Here is a 20,126-nt window from a genome sequence, read left to right on the forward strand (position 1 = left end):
TCTCACTTGTAAATGGAATAGTATATACAGCACATAGGGCTTTGCTATGCTGTAGTATTAGGTTCCAGAGAGCTGACCTAGGAATAGCACCTCCCACTTTTCCAATGAGATGTATCCCCTTTTCTCCATGCTCTCCTGTCCCACTTAATAGACCTACCTTTCTAGTCACTATGAAGTGATATATTGTCACAAAAAATTAATGTCACCATGTCCTTGAATACCCCAGAGCTTCCCCACCACTACTCATTCCTGAAAAGTGACTGTCCAGTGATAACAGATTTTAAGAAAGCTAGTTTAAATTATTCCCTGAACAGACCACAATGAACTTTAATTTAAACCATTAAAAACACATCAACCCACACAGTTAGCTTTCTGGAATTTATTTCTTTTTTTAATACAGAGAAAATGCAACAAAAAAATCCTGTAACACCACACAAACAATATCATAACCAATTATTTTAATGTCATCAACATTCATTTGCTATGTACATACTTTTCCCTCTGCAAAAGTGCATTCTTCTACAAGAAACCTTTACTGACAAGTTGTTTTTTGTAAAAGGTTTTATTGGTGACATCACAATGTATTTGTCCATGGTTACCTGATACAGTAAAGTGAGCAGTATAAAACTAAAGAAACTGGGTTAAATGTCTCCCTCTCGTCAGAATACATTTACTGAAATTTACTTACTCCTTCAACTAAAGCACCTTAGAAATTCATTTTTATAGACTAATTACTACTAGACAAATAAATGCAAATTCTGTATTTTTAGCTCAATACGGTCAAAGTACTTGATTTTTTTAAAATGACTTTGTAGCAACAGACAGAACAAGAATTTCACCCAGTTCATGTTGGAAGATATCATACATTTTAGTATGTAAAATTATCTGTTTTGTTAATTACATGTACCAAAATCTGGTTTTAGAAGTCCTATTGATGGAAAAAATAATCTGCATATATGCAATGTAAAATCTCTCTCAATGCAAGCATCTCCTTTGGAAAGTTCATTCGGAGATTGTAGATATAAAGAGTACATGTCCTCACTACGCACAGGAGTAACATGCATATAGAGTGAGCAGAATGAACGCCCACAATTCAATGGACTGTATTATGGCTTATGAATGCATGTTTCACATGCATCACTTTAAGCAGACCACAGTGGAGGGAAAGGGGGACAGGGAGGAGGACTTGAGCCAGACACTCCAAGCAACCAGTTTTTTAAACTAGACAAGTGGTTTCCTAGTTGAAACATTTAAAAGCTCAAGACATTTTCCGCCCCTCACCAAGATGCAAAGCAAATCAATTTAAGTTTCCAGTTTAATTCTTAATGTGTATTTTAAAAGCCACCACTGGGTCCCAACCCTGTAATTGGATCCTTGCACATGTGCAGAGCCCAGTTGAAGTCTGCATGGGGAAAAAAGGGTCTGCCTGTACAGATTAGATTGCAAGACTGAGGTCTTAGTTGGTATATTAAGCAAATATAACTTTAGGTAATGTAACTTGAGATCCAGTTCTCACTATCATCAAGAAGCACAAAAAGCATTTTCTACAAATTAGGGACAATTTACTTTGCAAGGGAGGGTAAGAGGAATATTTTTATAGTTCAGTTGGCTTTCAATAAGGATACTTTTTACCCATGTGATGCTAACTCCTACCTGAAAGTTGTATTTTTATAAGAAAATAGGCATTGTTTCAAGCAGTAGCATCGATGCATTCAATAGCAAAATAAAAAGTTTCTCAAGACTTACATTGTTTTATTTTCTTGGACAGTGTTGCACCTACAGTCCTCTAAACACTTTCTTTCAAGACAACCTTAAACATGCTTTATCCCATCACATTGTTTGTTGAGTTCTTGGCACTGCTTTGCAGATACTGTAGTCTTTGTCATACCTTTATCTTTTTTAAAAAATGGCCAAAGTCCTATTTTGCCTGTATTCATACTACAGATTGTCATATATAAAGTAAGTCATTGAATGAAAGATATATTAAGTGGGATATTTAGGAGAGTCCCAAAGAAATCAAGATTCTGATTCTCCACTCCCTTGCATAGTCATTTACACCTTGACAAAATGAGTGAAAAGCAGGTATAGCATGCTACCATTCTCATTTTCTTTGATACCCACTTTGCACTGGTATAAATGACCACCTGAGACTCAAGGCAGAGAAGAATCAGGCCCAAATATTGAATGATACAGCAATCCAGGTGCCCTTTGTTCCTCTCCTTATGTTTAAAGCAGTTTAATCATTGCAACATGATTTAGATCACTAAGATGGGAGCAGTAGACTATATTTACAAACCAATCAGTTAAAAGAGATTTTGATAATGGCTTTTAGGCACACATGCTAGATCATTTGAAAAATAACTAAATACTTAGCCATTGAGTGCACAGGTGACTCCTGTGAATCAAAATACAGTCTACATGTCTTGAGGGCTTGTCTTCACTGCAAAGTTAACTTGAATTATAACTCTAGACCAGTGGTCCCCAACCTTTTTGGCTGGCGGAAGCCAGCCGATGGACCACTGCGGCAGTGGAGCACCCACCGAAATGCTGCGAAATTTCATCAGCATTCGTCAGCGATGCCTCTCGATGATGTCGCTTGCCGGCGACAAGCAACGTCATTCAGAGGTGTCCCCGCCGAAATTCAGGAGCAACACTTCTCAATGACGTCACTTGTCGACAGCAAGCAGCGTCATCGAGAGGCGTCGGCCCTGAAATGCTGCTGAAATTGGTGGGTGCTCTCCCAGGGGCCAGGATGCGGGCGCATTAAGATGCCCCTGCGGGTGCCAGGGCACTCACGGGCACCATGTTGGGGACCACTGCTCTAGACCCACCCACCCACAAACCTTTAACTCAAATGCTTTTAACTCAAGTTGGCTGGCCTGTCAGAGGATTCAGGCTGCAGCTCAAGTTAGCACAACACCTCAGCTGCTAACACAACCTTTCTGCAGCTCAAGTTATATTTTGCAGAGTGGCCACTCTCACTCGAGTGAGGCTAACCTGAAAGGAGAAAACTCTGCCGTGAAGATAGTGGTCTTGTCTACACTACAGAGCCTTTATCAGTCATAGCCTTGCTAGCAAAGAACCCTACTGGAGATGGATCACATGAGGACAAAAGAAGACATACTGCCGGCGTAGCTACACTACCTTCCTGAACTCCCTGAAGGCCACTTCTGTTGGTATAGCATCTACACTGGTTGTTTTGCCAGCATAACTATGTCAGCTAGGGGTGTGTGTGTGTGATTCCTCCCTCCCCCATATTCCTAGCCAACATAGCTATGCCAACAAAACATTATAGTGTTGTTGTCCAAGCCACAGCCTCATGACAGGAAAACATTTCTTTGTGAATACAAAATCAGTCACTAAATAACCTGGGCACAGAGTTCAAGTACCAGGTATATGGTATTTAAAAAAACCAAAAAAACAAAAAAAACACAACAGGTAGAAAACAGTCAATACAGTAGGTCACCAATTTTCTTTTGTTTCTCACCCACCTTGGTTGCATGTCTTTTGCATTCTTTTATAGGACATGCAGAATATCAAAGCCATTTTAAATTCATACTTGCAATAAAAATTAACAATTATAATCTGGGGAACCCATATTTTGTTGTCTAAACAGTGTCTTACCACTTAAATACTATTAGTTTTTTTAATGTGATAACGGATACTATAGTGATGAATGTGGTACGAAGAAAACTTAGACTGATCTTGAAGAGTCAAGTAATAGACTTTTTATTTTTAAATTCTTGCACAGAAGAAAAATAGGGAAAACAAAGAAAGAGAACATTGGCAAACTCTATGGAGAAAACCCTTCTGATACCAATTCATTATCTGGTATAGATTATTACATGTGGGAATGTAAAGAAGAATTACACTCAACGTTTTTAAAATAAATATCATTTCCAAGTCCTCAGAATCAATTGGACAATACCTGGATTTACATACTTTTGAAAGACTAAGGTGCAGTGGCTATTTCAGCAAATGTACTAAACTTTGTTTGAAATAAAGTCATGACGCATTCTCATACTAATATGGCACAAAGACCTCACAGTGCTCACAGATCTGACTCAGCCCAGATCCTATTTTTCAAGATCCTCTTTACAAGTCAGTCATACCAGCCTCAGGCATGCTGTCTAAAGTTCCAACCCCACTACACATGTGCATACACACACCCCTTCATAACTGGTTTGCAATGGACCATGTCTTCCTTTATGTTCCTTCTGAGCATCACAACAAAGTTCTAAAAATATTTGCAAAGCAAATAACTTTATTTAAAGTGTATTAAAATCAAGCTTGTTTTTGTATAAACAATTGACCTGACTGCTAAAATTACAACACTGGTGGAAACAGTACTATCTCCATACAATCTGTCAGTGAGGGTAACATATCAAATATATACTGCAGGAAGACACCATGCCAAAAAAGATTTTTAAGGTAACATTTTCTGGCACAGATTTACATTCACTCGTCACAATATTTTCGTTTACCCAATTCTGGGAATCTGAAAGCAGACCAGCTAATATAATTTAAGATTTTTTTAGGTCTAATCCTGCTCCCATTGAAGTCAATGATAAAGATCCTAAAGCATTCAGTGGTAACAAGATTGGGTCCTTCATGAAGATTTCCCCTCTCACCAAACCCTAAGGGTGGTGGGCCCACAAAATCTTCCATTTCCAAATGGGGCTCATCCTGTTCTCTAAAAACCTTTCCACCCCTTTAAGCTCTTCTGTGATGATATAAAATTAAAATCAAAACATTTAAGCTGGCATTAACACTCTTGGCATTAGTTGGCTTGCCTCCACCTTTTGCTGAAATCTTGTCAGGAGGACCAGGTCTTAGTAACACATATATACATATTAATATTATATGTACATAGACACACAAAGAAGCTGCTCTTTCAGTTAGAAAAGAAATTAATTTTGTCACAGAATGGATCCTATAAAAAGGTGTCTAATAAAGTAGTAATACCCATAAAATAGCTATTACTAAAGCAAAGCTTTCGTCAATAAGCCTCCAGAACTTTAAATGAAGAGAATGGCTTCACAAAGTGGTAGTCTAGATTTCCACAGTGCGGGCACTGCTGGACGTTGCTGTATTCAGAGAAATACTGCATCCCAATCCGTACATCTATTACTGGCTTTCCACAGTGCTTACAGTTCAGTCGCGCCTGTCAAAAAGTAGACAGAAACACCTTGAAACATTACAATTTGCTTCCACCCTTGCCACAGAAAAAGAGAATGTCTCTCTCACAGTCCATTCCTCTTTCCTAAGGACAGGCTTTATTAAGAAAGTATAGCTTATGAGATTTGATGGCAAGGGCCACTACTTAACTGGAATGGCAACTTCCTTAACTGGAATGCCTTCAGATGATTTGGCAAAAGTACTGAACAGCCTCAACTCTCACTGAAACCCCTTGCAATATTGAGCTCTAAGTGATAATCAAATAGGTAACTCATCTGTAATGCTGATGGTAACCTGTCTCCTTAGATAAGGCTTCAAATGTTGCTTCAACTAATCCTTCCAAGCAAGTTTTTTCATCAGGCTGGCATTATCATATGACTTTCCAGATTTTTGGTGGACTAATTTAAGGTAAAATTAACAAGAGTGCCTACGTTCCATTTTCAAAAGTGACTGAGGTGCCCGAATTATTTAGGCACTTTTGAAAATTTTACCCTGTGTGCATTTCAGTTGGGAGTAGAGATGCTGGGGAGAACTGTTGAGGCATGATGTATTTACTTTAACTCTTTAGTGAGCCAGCATGTTTAGACTAAGTACAGCACAGCAATGACAGAAGCAAGAAAAATTTCAGATAATATAGCATTATGACTCATTTGGTCAGAGACCATCTAGCAGGGCATTCCACCTAAGCAGTCTGTGCTAATAAGTTCTATAGATGGTGGTGGATTTCCCACTTCATACATGTGGCTGACAAAGTGGGTATTCACCCACGAAAACTTATGCTCCAATACATCTGTTACTCTATAAAGTGCCACAGGACTCTTTGCCACTTCATATAGCAGCTACAGTTAGGATATATAAGCTAAAGTATAGGAATAAGCAAGTTCTGCTAACTGAGTTTCTGTAAATTAACATTCTAGAAAATCTACAAAAAGAACATTATAAGTTTGCACATATTTACCTGTATGGATGTTATTAATGAACTTCTGAATTCACCCTTAAAACATTAGGACAAATCGTGAGGTTTTTTTCCCACATGAAAATGAAATATAGTGCTACCTTTGACTCCTAATACTGAGAGGAATTCAGTTCTGACTGGTCATCCATGCAGAATCCAAATGTATAAGTACATATGTTGGTTTTGTGTTTATTAATCTCTAAAATAAAACTCTAATCCTTCACACCATTATCGCTGTTATGTGCCATAATTTGTTAATTTAAAAGCTGAAGTAGAAAACAAAAGGAATTTTTAAGTCTGTGCCATACAATTCTTAATCTACATGGTTAAAATCTATTATTGCGATGCTGTTTAGAGACTCCTTATATTCAAGCATAATCTGACTATGCTGCGTATCAGGATTTTAATCTTTATGGATTAACAGATTTACAGGTTATGGTATTTCAGCATCATGACATGTTATTACATCATGCACAATATTTTAAAAATATATTTAAACATTGACAACCTATGTAAGAGCTACATATTACTATAGTACAGCAATATAGTACACAAAGTATTTTACAAATTCCAATTAGACAGAACCTTGCCTTGAGGAATCAACAAAAATGCAGGCCACTTGACAAAAATAAAACAGCAGGCTGTTGCAAGCACAGCAGGCAATGTGCAAAAGACAGACTCAAGAGTGGGAGGAAAGAGGATAAGCAGAGAATTGAGTCCATGATGGAGGGTAGGAGGAAAAAAGGGCTAATAAGTATAGAGGCAGGGTCTGAGTTGCAAAAGCCTTAGCATGACAGCCTAATGGGAGCTTCTGAACATAAACCACATCTCAAAAGAACAGTAATGATCTTCAATAAAAGATCGTCAATGATTTTTTGCTTGCAAAAAACAATTCACTTATGTACAACTGAGGTTGAGAGGGCATTAAAAGTCAGTGTCTGATCTGCTTGGAAGCTAAAGATTCCAAAGCGTTCTTTGATGGAACATGCATTTGCAATAATCTCCTTGGGCCCAAATCTCACTTTTTTCATCACTGTTGTGCTCTGAGATTTTTTGGAATAAGGTACCAAATACTACTTTTCAGTTAAAATAATTTAAGGCAATTCAGATTTAGTTTACATAATATATCTTAACTCTGCCCCTTTGCACACATGCTTTACAATATGGCCTTCTGTTACATGGTCATGCAACACACCTGTAGGTGCAGTAGCAAAAATGAACATATCTAATAATTTAGGTGACTGAAAACTAATAATTTCATAATCTATTATATTGAATTGCTTACCAAATACGTTCACACTGCCCACTGATCATATAACTAAGACTCTTGTAATATACACACATAAGGAACAAGAATTAAGATGAAAGTGCGAAACAATCTAAATTGCCTGATTTTTGCAAGATCAAAATGTCAACCTTAATACTGCATTTAAAAAAAAACCTTCCTATTTAAAGAGAAGCTCACAATTTAAGAAGTGCACAAAACTGAGGTAACACTCTTCATTGTAGATACTACTGTGGAAGCCAATTAACTACATCTGAGGAAGTGGGTATTCACCCACGAAAGCTCATGCTCCAAAACGTCTGTTAGTCTATAAGGTGCCACAGGATTCTTTGCTGCAATTAACTACAGAGTTTGATGTTTACTCATCTACAGCAGCAGCTCCCTTCTTATCACCTACCATTGTTTATTTTTAATTTTAAACTATACACATTAGTAATGAGAGCTCGTGAACATTTGCATTCTGACGAAGTTTCTTTGATTGCAAGGTCTCTAGGGCAAGGACAGTCCCCACCCCCCTACAGAGATAAGCACCTTGTTGGTACTTAGCAAAACTTGATAAAGACATTGCCCAGGAAAGAAAGGTAACTGAGTAAACAACAAATGAAGGTGTATCCCCACTTGTGAGGAATGTATCTAAATACAATACAGCTACTTATTGAACTGACTCAACCTGTTCTTTTTTTTTTCCTGTTTGCAACAGACTAATCCAATCATTCCCCTAGCACTTGCTTAGGGTATGGCTACATTTGGAATTTCAAAGCGCTGCCGCGGCAGCGCTTTGAAGTGTGAGTGTAGTCAGAGCGGCAGCGCTGGGAGAGAGCTCTCCCAGCGCTGCATGTAAACCACATCCCTTATGGGTGTAGCGTGCAGCGCTGGGAGCCGTGCTCCCAGCGCTGCTCCCCTGATTACACTAACGCTTTACAGCGCTGTATCTTGCAGCGCTCAGGGGGGTGTTTTTTCACACCCCAGTTGCAGCGCTGTAAAGTGTGAGTGTAGCCAAGGCCTTAGTGTGACTCCTATAATTAATCAATGGAGTATCACTTATACCTCTGGCGGATCATCATTTGAGTGTTAGACCAGAAATTAACATTTTATGAACTACTGCCCACTGCTGCAAGGTGCTGAGCATCTCCAATCCATCTAATCACTTAACCAGCCGTTCATCTGCAGCAACTGCACCTTCACACAGCAAGATTCTGAGCATCCTGTCCCCTACATGAGATTCTCCATCTAAGGTACAAACTGTACTACAGTCAAGTCAAAACCAAGTTTCTTTAAAATTTGAAGATTTGCAGGATAACATCACTACGCTCATACTGAAGATTAAAGAGAAAGGGGAATTCTTTGAGCACAGAAAACCTCTAAGCATTTCCATTACTTTTCCCAGGACTACCCCTTGATAAAACAGCCATAGTTCAAACAACTGACCAGGCCTTGACTAAAAGTGCTATTTTAACAGTAACTGCAGTTTTGCTACTACATTACTATAATCCCAAAATGAATTGTGATGCAAAAGCTTGATGTGCATGAGATACTTTGTTGTGATTATCCAATCTAAGCATCAAGGTTTAATGCATTTTAAATTAATTTAAAATGCATCTTAGTTCTATCCCCTGCACCAATGGTTTACATTAGTTTGTGTCTAATTTTTTTTAAACTTCCTGTTTCTGCAGACCCCCGCACATTATAATTTCATAGATTTTAAGACAAGAAGGGGACCATTAGATCATCTAGTCTGGCCTTCACTATGTGATGCTGGTTTATGGTTTTAAACTAGGGGATTTCAGGAAGGCTGGAGCAAGGAGGGAAAATAGACAAAGACTTCTGCTTTGTTGGAGCCTCACCTTATTATGCATAATACTAACCTGACAACAGGGAGAGGCTGCCAGAATATCATAGGTATACATGGTTCCCAGTTGATGCCAGCTTCCATCCCATCGGGACTTGCACTTAATGCAGATAATTTTGTGAACTCCTTCTAAGCAGTCGACACAAACAGCATAGAGGTGCATAAGTCTTCCTGTGGACAGGAAACACATTTCTTAAGGAAAGGAGGCATTATACAAAAGGTTTAAGCAGACATTTCCTGTAATGTGCCATTTTGTCATTATACAAATAATAATTTTTAAGAAGGAGAATGACAAAGTACATAATGCTACTTTATAGACTGGCACAAAATGTTTTCTAAAGGGGCAAAAAGGTCCAACTTTAAAAAAAAAAAAAGGGATGTCATATCCTCAATATTCTCTTTGCTGGAGGACTTTGGCAAAATATTATGAGGACCTGGAAAGTGGTGTCACACCAACCTGACTCTCCAACTCCAATAATTCATCCACTCTCAATTCCCACCACAAGGAGGAAGAGTTGCAGCTCACTTGCCAGTCTGGTCTGACAATTATATTCAAGTCTGCCAAATATCTTGCCAAGATCTTCCAGCAAAGAGAAGGAAATAAGGATGTGTCATTCCTAATGTGAGAAACCATAAAAAAGCAGAAAAGAGCAAAACTGCAACTCTGAGTTTGCTTGGCAGTACACTTTAAGGCATGAGCAAGTGATGCTTTAATGCAAATTACTTTTTCAGATCTCAATACAAACGTTAAAATACCACGTAGTATATTAGACACTTTCAATTCCAGTGTGAAGTGTTAAAATAACTCCCTCTCCCTCTCATATTTAATCACGGACTCCCTATGCAGGGGTGAATTGTCAAGAGTTGGATAAATTACACTGACTTCCATAGCTGTCAGACAGTTCAGACTTCAAGACTGACTATTTACTTTATAAAAACATAAACAGACTTATCAGTAGAGACTTACCCCAAGATACAAAATTCAGATGAGAGTATAAAAAGCTTCACACAAGTTTTGGGGATCCAGTATTTTGATCTGGGCTCATCCCATGTTATTGAACTGAGGACTGGCTATTTAACTATGTACATATATACTATAATAAAAAAACCATCATCCTATATTTTACATTACTGGTATGCAAGAAAGTTATGATCTAATATTCAACTACAAATACCATCTACAAACGAGTTGTGTGTTGTGATTTTGTGCTTTTCAGGAAACAGACTGTGCTCTTATGAATCAACGTCTTGAATGTACAATTTCTTAATCAAAAGTAATGAATTCATGAATCTAGCAGCTGCTTTGGAAAAAAATCTCAAAATATACAAAGTGTCTGGAAGCCAACAAGTACAATTAGTCTATACCAGATTTTAAACTTTTTTTTTTAAGCAAACCTTTTAGAGAAATGGAGTGGAAAGTAAAGCCATTTAACAAAACAGATAAAGCTTCCAATTATTTTTGCACTCCTGTAACTATAAACTGGTAAAAAAAAGTGTTCCCAGTCTGTGAAAAATGTATGAGTTTTAAAGCTAAATTCTACTATCTTCAAAAAATAGTTTATTATCTGAGTTTTATTACTCAGACCCTGCCTTACAATGCTCCTAGAGTACAAATACATCAAGATCTGTTGTTAAAGTGACTATCTGGAAATGTAATCTTTGACATAATTCCATGCATTAGAAATCTTTCACTGTGTACCAAGATTAATAACTTTTTTATAGAAGACAGCTTTAAATGTACTTTACAGTATTCATAGCTTCTGCACACACAGAAATATTTCATCTTCTTCACCATTAATTTTGAGATTCCTAGTTAAATGGCTTGATGGCTAAATCACTCACTGAAATAAAGAAATGATTTAACTCAGGAGGGAAACAGTGCCCTGGAACAGACTCACATTTTAACTTTATGTGTTAAAATGTGCACTAAGATTACATTTAATCTTCTTGTAACAAATCACTCTATTTAAGACAAAGGAAAGTAAACTTCAACAATTTAGGCAATCTCCTTGGATCTAGTATTTCCACAGGTGTACATAAATCTACTGAAAGTTAGAAAGCAATTAATGAAATACACATAAGTAATAGTCATGTTAAAAAGAGTTTCAGATTATTTTTGGCAAGTGTTAAATTGACACGTGACATTTTAATTGTTGCAAAAGTATTGATTAAATTTGGCAAAACCATGAACATATTATGCACGTCTCCTCCAAAAAAGGAACAAACACTCTTGCCCCATATCACTACATTTTGTTTATGCTACATATTTATCTTAGATCATTTTCTCTTGTTTGTCACTTTTTTCCCTTTGAAGTACGTTAGGTATTATGGAAACAATACTGTTAGCATGGACAGAGCTTAGTGACTTAGTGCAATGTTATATTTATACCATTTTTTGTTAAATCAAGTAAGCTTATATAGTGTGTACTTTGACCATGCATGGAATATAACAAATTTAATGAACAGGAAAAAATGCTTAAAAATACTTGCTTTACAAGGTTGTCTTACTTCCACTTTCTTGCTTTTTCCATTAAACTCTCAAAGTAATCTCTGCTGCGTCAAGTTGTAATAATTCTAGAGACACTTGTCTTGCACAGATTGTTGCTCCCCTTCTTTGGTCAATCTCATTGTGTGTGTGTGTGTGTGTGTGTGTGTGTGTGTGTGTGTGTGTGTGTGTGTGTGTGTGTGTGTGTGTGTGTGTGTGTGTGTGTGTGTGTGTGTGTGTGTGTGTGTGTCCAGTTACAAGTAGCAACTCATAGCCTTCATAGTCCTGTATATTATGTTAGCCCATCACCCTCTTTCTCACCACAAAATAACTTGCTGATTGTTGGGCTTTTACTTAAATCAAACTGGCCCCCAGCAAGCTATCCAGCCACAAAGTGGCATGACAGGCTCCTCTGGTAGATGTCTAATTTTAGCCCCTAATTTAGGCTGCAACAGGAAATTTAATTTTGAGATAATGCATGACTTACTATAAGACTCTCAGCAAATAAGGCAGTGCATGTACAGTGCAACACAGACTGGCTGGAAAACCATTACATGCTGTACCCGGAACCTTGAAGGAAAGTCCCTTAGTTGTAGAATTAATAGCAAGGTATATCAATGTTTACACTTCCCAACCTATACAACACATCCCTTTTTAATGAGCATACTTATACCAAGCTTGATTACTTCAGATTTGACCCAATGATAAGCTAGAAATGAATTTAGGTTTCACAAAAGCACTTGCTGCATGGGGATGCAAATCTAAAATGAAATGCACAAAAAGCAGTTCAATCATTTTAAAGAGACTCAGCACGACTGACAAGACAACCTGTACCTTGAAGGTGACAGGGAACATCATATTCAATTTCATCATGTCTCGATGGACTAAGAAACAGGGTTCCATCCACTAGCGGAAACTGTTCAAATACGGGCAGTGCCCTGTGGCACAGCGCACAGTTTACAACATTCCTGTGGCTGGCACTAAGTGCTGCAAGAATAAATTTCCGTAGGTCCTCCCCTTGACCCACTTGGGCATCATCTTCCATCCGCACATGGAAAGTATTCAGTTTATGCCTGGGTATATGAGTAAGTAGCTCAGATAGGTCAAGCCTCCTTAAAAATTGCACAGGCGCATCAAAATGTCCTGATCTATGCATTTGCAATCCAGACGCCCCATAATCAAAATGGGCATTCCTGAACATGCCACCACCAGTCATGTTCTTTTTATGAGGTTCTAAGTGAATGGCATTCTTTAAAAATTCTCCTAAATATCGTGACGAACGAGGGCCACTAAAATGTGCAGGGGCAAGAATAGAGTAGCCTGTAGGAGGGGACTGGCCAGGAGAGCCACAGGGAGAACGAACTGCATAGCTCCCACTAACTATGCCTTTCTCTTGAGAGTTCTGCCTGTCCATTGAATGCCTTCGCTGGATATCATGATTTAAACCTTTTTGTGGCTTGTTGACAGGTCTGCACTTTTTAGCATCTTCTACAGATTCTGCCATGGACCTGCCTGTGCTCTTCTCTGACACAGACTTTTTCTTCTTCTCATCCTGCATTCGCTTCACTTGGTACCAGTCTGTGTCTTTCTTTAAGTGACCCTGCCCACATCGGCAGGAGCAAAAGCGAAAAGCAAGATCATATCCCTTTTTTGTCCACATGTTTTGACGACACTGCTTTTCATTCCAACTCCTTGCTCTGCCAATGCAGTTAAACTGAACAAGAATGCTGCTTTCCCACTCATAAAAACATTGAAGGTGCATCCAGGTGCTGTAAGGACAATGTTCATTGTTGCATACAACCTTCTGGTAGTCATCTTTTTCTAGATCAACAGGCCTTCCAAAGCTACAGATCAGTGGAGTGGCACAAGGTGCTTCTGTGGGACATAAAACAGAGACATTAGTACCTTACGCTGAATGCAATTTATTTGCAATACTTACTTTAGGTTTGCCTGATCAGGTGTATAAAGGAATCCACCACAATTACTGATTTACTGTCATGGTTTTACAAACTGAAAGACTTTTGCAACATAACCAAGATTAGAAAAAACTGCTACATTAGGCTCTCATCTTACAGAGACTTAAACACTTTTGTCACTTTACGTTCATGAATGGTCCCACTAAGTGGCACTATTCAGGCATGTAAAGTGACACACATTAAGCCTTTGCAAGACTGGGGCCTTAGTGTGCCTTTGGGTATTAATAGTTTTTCTTTTTTCTAGTGTTGCATGTGGGTCAAGTCCTAAAGCCTATACAGAGCAAGTATATCACAGGTCTATGCAGGGTGCTCACTAAGAGCCAAAAGGCAAAAGTCTTCTCTCCGAGTCTGTCCATGGCCATGACTACACCCTCAAGCCTAGAGTAGTCTCTGTGGTCGATGCAGCTACCTCTTTGACTGGGTTTGTCTGCCAGAGCTGCATATTCACCTTACCCCTCTTCGGCCATGCTAGGACGCAGGGACCTCTGGCAGAGCCACCACTCCTGCATGAGTTTCCTGCGGGCAGCCTGCTTCCTTCCCCTTCCCTACCATTGCCCTCCACCCCACTAAATAAGTTCAGCCACACTGAAGGCTTTTGGAAACCACTGAGTCAAGGTATGATTTACCCTTACGTGAATCTCAAACCAGTTCACCTAGCAGCCTTTGCTATATTCTGGAGCAAGATCAGTCCATTTCAATTTCCCTGTCATATGAAAGTATCTGCTTCTGTACATGTGTTTTCTTTTTTATGGTTTATGTATTTTTTCGCTAATCTAAATGTCTATTGTAACATATGGAGAAATCGTTTGGCTGGCTTTTGAACTTGTAACTGAAGATGAGAAGGGCTAGAAGTGGTACTGCTGCTGCTTTCTGGGTTGCTGAATATGAAAACTTCCCTCCCCTCCTCCAAATTTCTAATACACAAAGGATTTTTGCAGTATAGTTCACCTTGGTCAAATCTTAGGAGATTTGACTCCGATAAGCATCAAAATTTTCAGGTAATGAACCCAATATTGAAGATATTTTTTCACCTCCCACAACTTTTCGTACCCTGCACTTCCTCCCTTCACCTCACTTCCCAGAAGTCATTCAGAATTTTAGCAGATCAGGCAGGTACTACTGTGTTCAAATAATACCACCCTTCGTCAGGGTTTCTATGGTCAAAGGTGGCCCAGAGCGCAATGTGCAAAAGAGTGCACAAGTCAGGAGCAGAAGGTGCAGCAGGAGAGCTCCTAGAACTCCTGGACTCTTTAGCAGAATTATATCAGAAGTAGGCAGGCCTAGTGGGGAGGGAATTTCATCCCAAACTGGGGGAAAGCCAACAGCTGCGGAGGAGCCCACAGTTCAGGCGGAGACATCCCTCAGGGTTCATAGAATCACAGAAGATTAGGGTTGGAAGAGACCTCAGAAGGTCATCTAGTCCAACTCCCTGCTCAAAGCAGGACCAACCCCAACTGATGAATATATTAAAGGGAGACTCAATATCCTAGTAAAGAGGGTAGGAAAGAACTTGGTAAAGTACAGGTAGGAGCTAGTGAGGAACACTCAAATGTAAAAGAGTTTCATTTAAGTATAACACATTAAAGCAAGCCACTGAATATTGACCAAATGTACAAATGCTTACATATAAATACTAGGAGTCTAAATACTAAGATGGGTGAACTAGAGTACCTGGCATTAAATGAGGATATTGATATAACAGGCCTTGCAGAAACTTAATGGAATAAGGAACATCAAGGAGACATCATAATACCAGGGAACCAAATACATAGAAATACACAGTAAGGTCACACTGGTGGAGGAATGGCACTATATGTGAAAGAAAGCACAGAGTCAAATAAAACAAAAATCTTAAACGAATCAAATTAGCACAGACTCTCTGTGGATAGAAATTCCATGCTTGAATAATAAAAATATAGCACTAGGAATATTCTACCGATCACCTGGCCAAGATGGTGACTGACTATGAAATGCTTAGGGAAATTAGAGAGGTTACAAAGACAGAAAACACAATAATAATGGGGGATTTCAACTATCCTTACATTGATTGGGTAATGTGTCACCTCAGGAAGGGATGCAGAGACAAAATTTCTAGACACCTTAAATGACTGCTTTATCCACAAGGGGAGAGGTAAGTCTTGATTTAGTCCTAAGTGGAGCACAGGATCTGATCCAAGAAGAGAACAAAGCTGAATCACTTGGTAAAAGTGACGGTAACATAATTAAATTTAACATCCTCGTAGAAGAAGAAATGCCAAAGAAACCCACCACAGCAGCATTTACCTTCAAAAATGAGAACAATACAAAAATGAGGAAGCTAGTGAAATGAAAATTAAAACAGTTAGCCATAAAAGAGTGAAATATCTGCAGGATGCAAGGAAACTATTTATAACACCATAATGGAGGTTCAAACAAAATGTGTATCCCAAATTTAAAAAAACAGCAAGAGGACCAAAAAAAACAAGACACTATGACTGAACAGCAGAGTAAAAGAGGTGACTAGCGGGAACATGGAATCCTTTAAAAACTGGAAGTGAAATCTTAGTGTGGGGTGTATAGAAAGAAGCATAAACTCTAGCAAATCAAAAGTATAAGAAGGCAGGCCAAGAAAGAATTTCAAAAGCAACTAGGTAAAGACACAAAAACTAATAGCAAAAGCCTTTTAAAGTCTATCAGAAACAGGGATGCTGCCAAACAGCTAGTTGGGTCACTGGATGATCACGGTGCTAAAGGAGCAATCTGGGAACACAAGGCCATAACAGAGATGTTAAATAAATTATTTGCACCAGTCTCCATGGCAGAGGCTGTGGTGGAGAGCCATTCTTTTTAGGTGACAAATCTGAGTAACCATTCCAGACTGAGGTGTCAATAGAGGACGTATTGGAACAAATAGATACACTGAGCAGTAATAAGTCAACAGGACCAGATGTATTCACCCAAGAGTTCTGAAGGAATTCTAATATGAAATTGCAGAACTACTAACTGTGGTATCTAACCATTCACTTAAATCAGATGTACCAGATGATTGGAGGGCAGCGAATGCAACACTGATTTTTTTTTTCTCCTTTAAAAGGCTCCAGAGGCAAATCCTGGCAATTACAGCCTGGTGAGCCTAACTTCATTACCAAGCAAACTGGTTGAAATCAGAGTAAAGAACAGAATTATCAGAAACACAGATGAACACAATATGTCAGGGAGAGCCAACATGGCTTTTGTAAAGGAAAATCATGCCTCCCCAATTTATAAGAATTCTCTGAGGGGATCAACAAGCATGTGGACATGTATGATCCAGTTGATATAGTCTACCGAGACTTTCAGAAAGCCTTTGACAAGGTCCCTCACCAAAGGCTCTTTAGCAAAGTAAGCAGGGACAACAGGGAAGGTCCTCTCATGGATCAGTAACTGGTTAAAAGATAGGAAACAAGGGTAGGAATAAATGGACAGTTTTCACAATGGACAGCAGTAAATAGCAGGGTTCCTTAAGGATCTCTACTGGGACCTGTGCTGTTCAGCATGTTCAGAAACGATTTGGAAAAAGCTCGGCTTCAGCTGCTTAGAGACATCACTAAAAACACTACGCTAATACTATTTAAAATGTTACTTTAACAGCCATCTCCACTTTAAGAAACTTTCCATAATTTTATACAGTGGCCATGCATAGACATATGCAGTTCATTTTAAGACAATCAAATCTTCAACATTCTAGTAGTATTGTTGCCCTTTCCCATTATGTTCTGTTAAAAGGATAATAAAAGCCATAGAACCTTTAGCAAATTCATGAAAGGTAAAGAACTGAAAGCTCTAGAGGCCTTTTTATCCAAAGCACACATACAGACAGCATGGAAAAAGTCTACCTATGCTGCTCCACCAATGTGCCTCAACTCTCCTCTGAAGAGACCTACACCTCTTAGTGTAAGAGGTCAATCGAGTCTCCATAATCATTTATTCGGTCATTTTTCTCTCTGTTCCTAATGCCAACAATGGTGTCCATGATAGTGGCGGTTTCCGAGATGTAGATACCTTTTCTCTCAAAAGAGTGAAGAGCATGCATTCCATTTAAGAATACACACTATGTAAACAAATCAGAGGCAGAGAGGAAAAGAACACAAGTAAACAAGCTGGAGGAAGAGTGTCAGGAGACAGCTATGGTATCCCTCTGGCACCATTTAGGAAGTTCATCTAACTAATACCAGGTCTGTTTTCCTACTAGTTATCTAAGCTCACAAATTATGGTGGGGTTTTGTTAGGTTTCATATTTCTAGTCCTCAATGATGAATTATTTGTTGGTTACCATGGCTATTAAAGCTTCTCTTCAAGCTGCTGACGTGTATTACTGAGTATACTAACTTTGCCCAAGATAACAAAAAACAGAGTTTCCCAACCCAGCTACTCATTTGATACTGCCCCCTTCAATTCAACAGACATCATGCCACATTAAGTAATGTTTGTGCAGGCTTTTTTCTTTGGCTCTAGCAAGTAGCAATAATTTTATGATATTTAAGATGTGAAAACGTGTATCTTTGGATTACAGAATATTAGGCAATAATGTACAATTTATCTCAAAGGAGCTAATTAAACTTAAACCATCAAAGGCACATCAGAATAAACCCAATGCTGAAAAAGATTTTTTTTAAAAGTACTACTGTGAAAATCTCTCATTTACACATCCTCCAGCATTCATCTACTTTGTAGTCACTCTTTTATACCATTTCTGATGGAAAGAAACCAAAAGTCCTTTTACCCCCCTAAAAAGTTTAAATATTCTCTAATATTTGTGTACTCAAATACAACTGAGATGGCCTATGATTTAATGATTGTTTTAATTTTATGTTCAGAGTTCTCCAATGTTATTTTTTATTAGAACACTCTTTGGAACAGAGCACAAGCATTAAACCTGTTCCTTGTTATTAACTTTTTTAACTGTCCTTATCATAAGTAAAGCTGAAAAAACACTTCTTTTGCCCCACCCTCATAACACATACTACAGTTCAGTTTGCTGAATGCCAAACAAACACAAAAATAAACTATCCATAACCATTTGGACAAGACTCGTGACTCAGCAGCATGCAAACAAAAATGGGATTAATAAAATAAATGCTAGAAAAAAAAATAGCCCATGCTTTGCACAAAGGGCACTGATAGTCATTCTTTGTTGTTTGTAATCTTGGTTGTTACATCTAGTGAATATTCTAAAGACAATTGCAAAGGAGTGGGAGGAATTTTTTTTTTCTTAAATTGAGCTTCTCCCCCCCCCTTTTTTTTTTTTTTTTCCTTTTGCGCTGTTTCATGATGGATAAAGTGCTTTGAAAGGGGTTTGGTTTCTAAGGTGGGGGGGAGGTCCTTCCCCCCACCTTAGAAATATCAGAACTGCGAAATGTGGTCTTCCTTTGTTCTTCTGTAGAACTTACTGGATGTCTTAGCATTGTACAGTGGACATGGCAAGGCTCCTCTCTCTCCTACTCAGCCAAGACGAGTGTTTGGGGGTAATTAATCCATCTGAGAAGGGTCAAGGGTGATCGGATGACTGCAAAGGGTTGCTCTCAAAGGAGGCTCCAAGCAAACTACAGTCAGGCAGAGCCCTGAGGAGGAGGATTCTACCAAGACTCAGGGCTTGGCTACACTGGAGAGTTGCAGCGCTGGTGGTGGGTTTACAGAGCTGCAACTTACTCACCGTCCACACTTGCAAGGCACATACAGTGCTGCATCTCCCTAGCTGCAGCGCTGGTTGTACTCCTGCTCTGCCTCGGGTATATGGATTGCAGCACTGGTGATGCAGCGTTGCGCCACAAGTGTGGCCACCAAAAGGGCTGTAATTGGCCTCTGAGGTATCCCAGAATGCCTGTTCAGCCACTCTGCTCATCAGTTCGCACTCTACTGCCCTGGCCTCAGGTGACCCACCCTTTAAATGCCCCGAGAATTTTAAAAATCCCCTTCCTGTTTGCTCAGCCAGGTGTGGAGTGCGATCAACCAGTGAATCTTTCCAGGTGACCATGCCTCCATGCGCCAAACGAGCCCCAGCATGGAGCAATGGCGAGTTGATGGACCTCATCAGTGTTTGGGGGGAGGAAGCTGTGCAGTCACAGCTGCGCTCCAGCCATAGGAATTACGATACTTATGGACAGATCTCAAGGTCCATGCTGGAAAGGGGCCATGACCGGGACGCGGTGCAGTGCAGGGTTAAAGTAAAGGAGCTGCGGAGTGCATATTAAAAAGGCCACGAGGGAAACTGCCACTCCAGTGCTGCCTCATGACCTGCCATTTTTACAAGGAGCTGGACGCGATACTTGGGGGTGACCCCACTGCTAATCCGACGTCCACGATGAACACTTCAGAGCGGGGGGGGGGACCGGAAACTGAAAGTGAGGGTACTGGGGTGGGGGGAGACACCCCGGAGTCCC

General features: G+C 39.3%; 1 protein-coding gene across 2 annotated transcripts in view; it reads right to left on the reverse strand.

The window, feature by feature from the left end:
* Positions 1-3,713: 3,713 nt before the first annotated feature.
* The window catches only part of HECA (hdc homolog, cell cycle regulator), a 32,903-nt gene continuing 16,490 nt past the window's right edge, over positions 3,714-20,126 (reverse strand). For both annotated transcript variants that reach the window (XM_050949703.1, XM_050949704.1), the window contains exons 2-4: positions 12,587-13,627; positions 9,284-9,438; positions 3,714-5,164 (exon numbers count right to left, since the gene is read on the reverse strand). In XM_050949703.1, the coding sequence (XP_050805660.1) occupies positions 5,000-5,164; positions 9,284-9,438; positions 12,587-13,627 (1,361 nt within the window). In that variant the 3' untranslated portion in view covers positions 3,714-4,999. The remainder of the gene's footprint in view (positions 5,165-9,283; positions 9,439-12,586; positions 13,628-20,126) is intronic.

The sequence above is a fragment of the Gopherus flavomarginatus genome, chromosome 4 (assembly GCF_025201925.1).
Source record: "Gopherus flavomarginatus isolate rGopFla2 chromosome 4, rGopFla2.mat.asm, whole genome shotgun sequence".
NCBI lineage: Eukaryota > Metazoa > Chordata > Testudines > Testudinidae > Gopherus > Gopherus flavomarginatus.